General features: G+C 41.2%; 1 protein-coding gene across 1 annotated transcript; it reads right to left on the reverse strand.

The window, feature by feature from the left end:
• Positions 1 to 291: 291 nt before the first annotated feature.
• Ppp1r2c (PPP1R2C family member C) lies at positions 292 to 1,189 on the reverse strand. The gene has a single exon (XM_021153870.1). The coding sequence runs from the start codon at positions 1,085 to 1,087 to the stop codon at positions 539 to 541; it is 549 nt and encodes a 182-aa protein (XP_021009529.1). The 5' UTR covers positions 1,088 to 1,189; the 3' UTR covers positions 292 to 538.
• Positions 1,190 to 6,800: the final 5,611 nt, after the last annotated feature.

Here is a 6,800-nt window from a genome sequence, read left to right on the forward strand (position 1 = left end):
TCTAAAAAGGGCACTATTCATTACCATTTCCAGCATATCAACTAAGTAACGGGTACACAGATGTTCTTTCCCACAACTAAATATCAATCTAAAGTTAGTTCAAAGTGATTTTTAACAAAAAGAAGGAGAAAGAAGGAGAAGAAGGAAAAGGAAGAAGAAAAGAAGAAAAATAAGAGAAGAAAAAGAAAGAATGAAGAAGACGGAAAGAAGAATGAGGAGGAGGAGGAGAAATAAGCAGCAGCAGCTGATGATGACTATTGGCACAAGAAATGAATCACATCCACAACAGATAGATGTTTAAGCCAATTCAATATTTTCTAAGATTACCATTTAATTCCTGCATGACCAGTAAACACTGTTAAACAGTTAAATGGACAAGTAGAGTCACACTAAGACAATGGGTTCTAAGAAGCAAGAAGCAGCGGTGGTATAGACAAAGACAGCGGCAAAGGCAGCGGCAACAGCAGATCTTATATGCGTTTGATGGTAAATTTCTAGATGTTCAATTGTCGGAGCTTCTTCTGTAGTAGTCTTTTCTTCAATAATTTGAATGTAGACATGGTTGGTTTTCATCTTCCTCTACTTCAGATTGTAGCTCCTCCGATATCAGTTGTCTGGCCAATTTGATGTTTAATCCTTCGTTGTAGTGTAACTTCCTTTTCAACTCAAATTGCCGTTGCCTTTCTTGTTTGTCCAGGAAGAATTTGCTACTATGCGCACCGCTGCTTTCTTGCTCCTCACCCTGATAACTGGTTCCCAAAGTGGCAGAGGCTGCGAATTTCTTCGCTAAGGTGTCAGAGGTCATGGCGTCTTTTCCTTGAACTTCACTTACGGTGTCTTCTCCGTCATGTGGCACGCTGCCATAGGGGTTGCCGGGCTCATTCTTCTTCATCAGGTCATAGTCTTTGTAGGATGGATAGTGGGTTGCTAGTATGTTGGATTCATCCCACTTCTGCGATTTCTTCCGTTGCAACTCCTGGGTGCCTGGTCTTCCAGATGACTCGGAAGAATCCTCCACTGAAGATGTTGAACTTTTGTTTTTGAGTATCCCCTTGATGGGTCTGTGTGAGGTGGAGGAGGCTGCCATGCCTGGGAAACTGAGGGCCAAGCTAGAATTGGGCCAACGCAGCCACTTGTCCACGCTCCGGACTCAAGCAGGAGCTAGATCTGTCTAGCAGACAAGTTCTCAGAACTTCAATACCAGTGCCAGGGCTGGGAGGTCACAAAGGAAACCCTGAGATAAGTCACAATGCACCGTGACGTCGTCACTACAGCAGTCACGGCTTGGCGGCCTTCTCTGGTGGCCATCTTGGTTTTTTTTTTTCTTGTTTTGTAAATTAATGTAATAGGAATATACCCGTTTGTGGTATATGAAAGAGAATCATTACTACACTTTGAGCATTGGGAAGCCATGTAAAACACATTTCTTATTATCTAAAGTTTAAAAGTCACTACTTTGATTGGAAAGATGGGAGGTGTTAGCTATGTGAAAAATTTCCTACCCTCTCCTACATGTCCCTCTCCACATATATTCATGTTGTCCCTCCTGACTTTTATGTCTCAGAGACTAACTACATCAACAGATACTTAGACCAGTTGGGAACCTGGGTTAATCTCTTAACCCAGATCTCATCATATTTCTCTTGTGCTGGCCTACATATTTTAACAAACATATTTTGATCTCTTCTGCTGCTATCCTGTTTCAAGTCACTACCACATCTTGGGGCAACTAGCAGCCCCACAGCCTTTGAATTAGACTGGCAAGACCTGCTTTCTAGTCTATGGCCAACCCTCCAGCTACAGTAATCTTGAAATCCCCTCTTTCAACCTCTCATATGACTTGTTTAATGTCCTTAAAATCAAGATGAGATCCTGGAAGAATGCAGAAAGAGCATATTTGGGTGGTTGGTAGAGCTGTGGTTCTCAACCTGTGGGTCACAACTCCATCCAGGTCAAAAAACCCTTTCACTTGGGTGACCTAAGACAAGTGGAAAGCATGTTTATATCACAACTTACTACAGTAGCAACATAACAGTTATGAAGTAATGAAAATAATTTTATGGTTGGGGTCACCATAACTTGAACTGTCTCAAAGAGACACCACACTACAAAGTTTGAAAATCACTGCTCTAGGGCCTTCTCCCAGGAAATTCAGTCTACTAACCCCCTAATTTTGAATTAGCCTTTCAATTCCAGAAGCAGTCATGACATTCCCTGTCCAAAATCCTTTTAAGATCCCCTTGAAACCTCAAATACACTATCAGAGAACAGTATCCTAGGGCCGGAAACTCTTTCTCAAAGCAAGTAGTTCTCCCTGTACATTTATGCTACCTCTATTCTCCTTGGCATCACCTGGAGACATTTAAATTATATTATCTGTGTATACCTCCAGATATGGATTTATCTAGCAAATATCCATACAAAGGATGTAACAAAGAAGCACTCCTCTGGCCTGATTTTAATCAGGCTTCTTTAAACCCTCTGAATACGTAGACCTGACAATAGGTTTCACCAACTGTTGGTGTAGAATCCAGTTTCAACTTGAATACAATTATCAAGTTAGTGAAGCCCCTACTTGGGTCTGATACCCTTAGATATATGACCAAATTTCTCATGCTGAATATACTATATAACTGGCTACTCTGACTTATTTTAAAGAAGAATCCTCGTAGTTCAGTCTAAGAGTACTCTTATTTGTCCTGCTTTTTTAGTATTCTAATCACTGATTCCCCTCACATATCCTTTTGCTACAAGCCACAATTTGTAATGTTATAGATATGTTTCATTTATTATTCCATCTGGAATACCACTGCAGTGGTACTAATACTTTGCAAAATTTAAAAAAAAATCAATATTGAATATAGTATCCTTTACAGTCTTTATGCATTTTTTTTCCTTTTAGAGTTACTTGGAAAGGATTAGATGTACCATTAGAAAGTTGAACATCTTGCCCTGAACTACTATAGACAACATTGCAGCCTTTGCCTTCAATTCTGGCTGTACTGATTAAGGAACCCGTGGTTGACTGCAACTCCTGACAATAGTCTGCTGAAGTATCTTGCAGATACATTTTGATTGCAATATTTTGGGAAAGTACCTGCCTTGAAGCTGGGTTAGAGTCCTGGTCTTCTTTTGAAAGACACTTTTGTTTTTTTGTTACTAGATCCTAAAGACACAAACTGAAATTTTTATGAAGAAAAAAGGGATTGATTCATGGTACTGAAGGCTGGGAAGTTCAAGAATGAGCAACTAGATATGTCAGTGATCTGCAGAATTCCAAAGTATCATCTAGAAAGATACAGCTGCATATCTTGGGCTCCTTTCCCCTAATTGTAAAGCCATACTCCCATTGGATTAAGAGCCCAACCTAACAGCCTCATTTCATCATAAATGCCTTCTAAAGGTTCCACCTGTACATATAGTTAGATTAAGTTTTACTCTTTTCATATTTCACACAGTAAGAATCACATTTCAATGTGAATATTGGTGAGGGTAAAATTAATATTTGGTACACTAGAAATCTTTCTCACTGGCTTTTTAAAAGGATTTCTCCTAGCTCTTGGGATTGTCTCTGGATTGGAAAAAATCCTCCTGGCTCTTTTTCCAAGTCTGTAGAATAGATTTTTTTCCCTAAAAATAAATTAAAATGTTACATGTATGTATAACTTGTATACATATACATCTGTGTACCATGTTTGCCCAGTATAAATAGAGGTCAGAAAAGGGCATCAGATTCCCTGAAAATGGAGTTATAGACAGTTGTGAGCTGTCACGTGTGGCTGAGTATTGAACCTACACTCTCTGACAGTGCAACCAGTGCTCTTAAAAGTTGATCCATCTCTTCAAACCCATTTCCTGGTAACTTTTGAACTTTTTATTATCATGGGACAACCATGATGATCTTCGAATCAATCATCTCACTAAGACCCTGATAGCTATGTGATCTATCACAACTGATTAGTTCTATCACATCATTTATTATTGTCATGAGTTTGGTAAGATAATTTGTAACTTTAGTTTTCGCTTTGTGAAACATGGAATTTTCCCTGCTAACTTCTCTAAAGCCTCTTTCTTCCCATCATCTGCCATCCTCTTTATTCCTGTTACCATATTCTCTTGTTTTTTCAGGTTCCCTTGAAACCTTTGAGATGTCAATTTCCTACCTCTTCCAAATTTCTGACCAACCTTGACCGTCCTTGTCTTTCCTGCCATGAACATTAAGCCAAAGGCATGGGAGAGGTGTGTTGAAGTTTTGTCATACCAGAATTAAAATAAAAATTCAATTAGAAGCCATATGCAGTGATAAAGAAAAATTAGCAGGTATATTCTCAGAGAAACAAGTATATCCATGAGAAGGAATAGGTTTCTTCTGGGGTGTTTTTGAGAATTGCTGAGTCTTAGCTTTCAAAACATTTGTTTAGGGTCTGGACCAATTAAGAAGTGGCATGCTATATCCCAAAGATATTGTTTCTTGATATGTTTATGCACTTACTGCAGTTATGGTGACAAAATACACAAGCCTTTCAAAAGAGTGTATCAACAGGAAATGTTAACAATTCACATGAATAGAGGAAGGGCTCACAAGGCTCTACCTTTCATTGAGGGACTATTGACAGTCAATGTTCCTGGACAGTCATTTTTTACAATAATAACAGTGAGAAGTTGTCCATGCTCCAGGAAATAATTTCACAGTCATAAACATTTAAAACATAAAAAAGCAATGTAAAAATTTTGCAAAGAAGTTAAAATGGTATAAAAAGAAGATAAATGGTTTCATAGTCATTTCTTTTGATTTTTACATGTAATTTTATTTTATTTAATATTATTTTTAGTGTTTAGGTATATTAATTTTTTCCTTATTAAATTAGATATGTTCTTTATTTACATTTCAAATGCTATCCCCAAAGCCCCCAATAACCTCCACAGCCCACCTGCTCCTGCTTCCTGGCCCTGGTATTCCCCTGTACTGGGGCATATGATCTTCGCAAGACCAAGGGCCTCTCCTCCCATTGATGGTCGACTAGGCATTCCTCTGCTACATATGCAACTAAAGCCACAACTCTGGGGATAATGGTTAATTCATGTTGTTCCTCCTATAGGGTTGCAGAAACCTTTAGCTCCTTAGGTACTTTCTCTAGCTCCTTCATTAGGGGCCCTGTGTTCCATGCAATAGATGGCTGTGAGTATTCACTTCTGTATTTGCCAGGCACTGGCATAGCCTCACAAGAGACAGCTATATCAGGGTCCTGTCAGCAAAATCTTGCTGGCATATGCAATAGTGTCTGGGTTTGGTGGTTGTATATGGGATGGATCCCCGGGTGGGGCAGTCTCTGGAAGGTCTTTCCTTCCATCTCAGCTCCAAACTACGTCTATGTAACTCCTACCATGGGTATTTTGTTCCCCATTTTAGAAGGAATGAAGTATCCACACTTTGGTCTTTCTTCTTCTTGAGTTTCATGTGTTTCGCAAATTGTATCATGGGTAGTCTAAGTTTCTGGGTTAATAGCCACTCATAAGTGAGTGCATATCATGTGTGTTCTTTTGTGATTGGGTCACCTCACTCAGGATAATATCCTCCAGGTGGATCCATTTCATAAATTCATTGTTTTTAATAGCTGAGTAGTATGCTATTGTGTAAATGCAAAACATTTTCTGTATCCATTACTCTGTCAAGGGACATCTGGGTTCTTTCCAGCTTCTGGCTATTATAAATAAGGCTGCTATGAACATAGTGGAGCATGTGTTCTTATTACCAGGTGGAACTTATTCTGGGTATATGCCCAGGAAAGGTATTGCTGGACCTTCGGGTAGTACTATGTCCAATTTTCTGAGGAACCACCAGACTGATTTTCAGAGTGATTGAAACAGCTTGCAATTCCACCAAGAATGGAGGAGTGTTCCTCTTTCTCCACATCCTCGCCAGCATCTGCTGTCACCTGAATTTTTTCTTAGCCATTCTAACTGGTATGAGGGAGCATTTCAGGGTTGTTTTGAATAGCAATTCAATGATGATTAAGAATGTTGAACATGACCTTCCGGCCAGTGGAAAGGGGTCTGAGTGGAGAGGGAGCACTTTGCCTGAGCATTGGCAACAGACATCTTGGTTCCGGGTCCCCTCCGAGTGTATTCTGCACAGAGGTTAGGGATCCGACTGGCCCGAGAACGCTTTGCCTGAGCATCGGCAGCAGATGTCTTGGTTCCGGGACCCTTCCGGGTGTATTCTGCATAGGCCCCAGACTTCCAGCCACCTTCCGGCTGGAGGAAAGGGGTCTGAGCGGAGAGAGAGCTCCTAGCTTGAGCATCAGCATCGGCAGCAGACATCCTGGTTCTGGGACCCCGCCGAGTGTATTCTGCACAGGTGAGAGTACGGAATACAGAAGCTATAAGGTTCTGGGACGGGGGGAGCCACAGAGCTTCTAAGGCAGCCCCCTTTTCTGGCCCCAGGCAGCTGGCCACTTTTCTAGCCAGTGTTTAGGGATCCGACCGGCCCAGGAACGCTTTGCCTGTGCATCAGCAGCAGATGTCTTGGTTCTGGGACCCCGCCAGTGTATTCTGCACAGGCCCCTGACATCCAGTCACCTTCCAGCCAGTGGAAAGGGGTCTGAGCGGAGAGGGAGCACTTTGCCTGAGCATCAGCAACAGATATCTTGGTTCAGGGACCCCGCCCAGTGTATTCTGCACAGCCCCAGAGATTACCAGATGGCAAACACAAGAATCCTACTAACAGAAATCAAGACCACTCACCATCATCAGAACGCAGCACTCCCTCCCCACCTAGTCCTGGGCACCCCAACACAACC

This window comes from Mus caroli, chromosome X (genome assembly GCF_900094665.2).
Source record: "Mus caroli chromosome X, CAROLI_EIJ_v1.1, whole genome shotgun sequence".
Taxonomy (NCBI): domain Eukaryota; kingdom Metazoa; phylum Chordata; class Mammalia; order Rodentia; family Muridae; genus Mus; species Mus caroli.

Bases quoted from the DNA above. Each gene is read 5' to 3' on its own strand.
- Ppp1r2c (XM_021153870.1), bottom strand. From the start codon at position 1,087: ATGGCAGCCTCCTCCACCTCACACAGACCCATCAAGGGGATACTCAAA.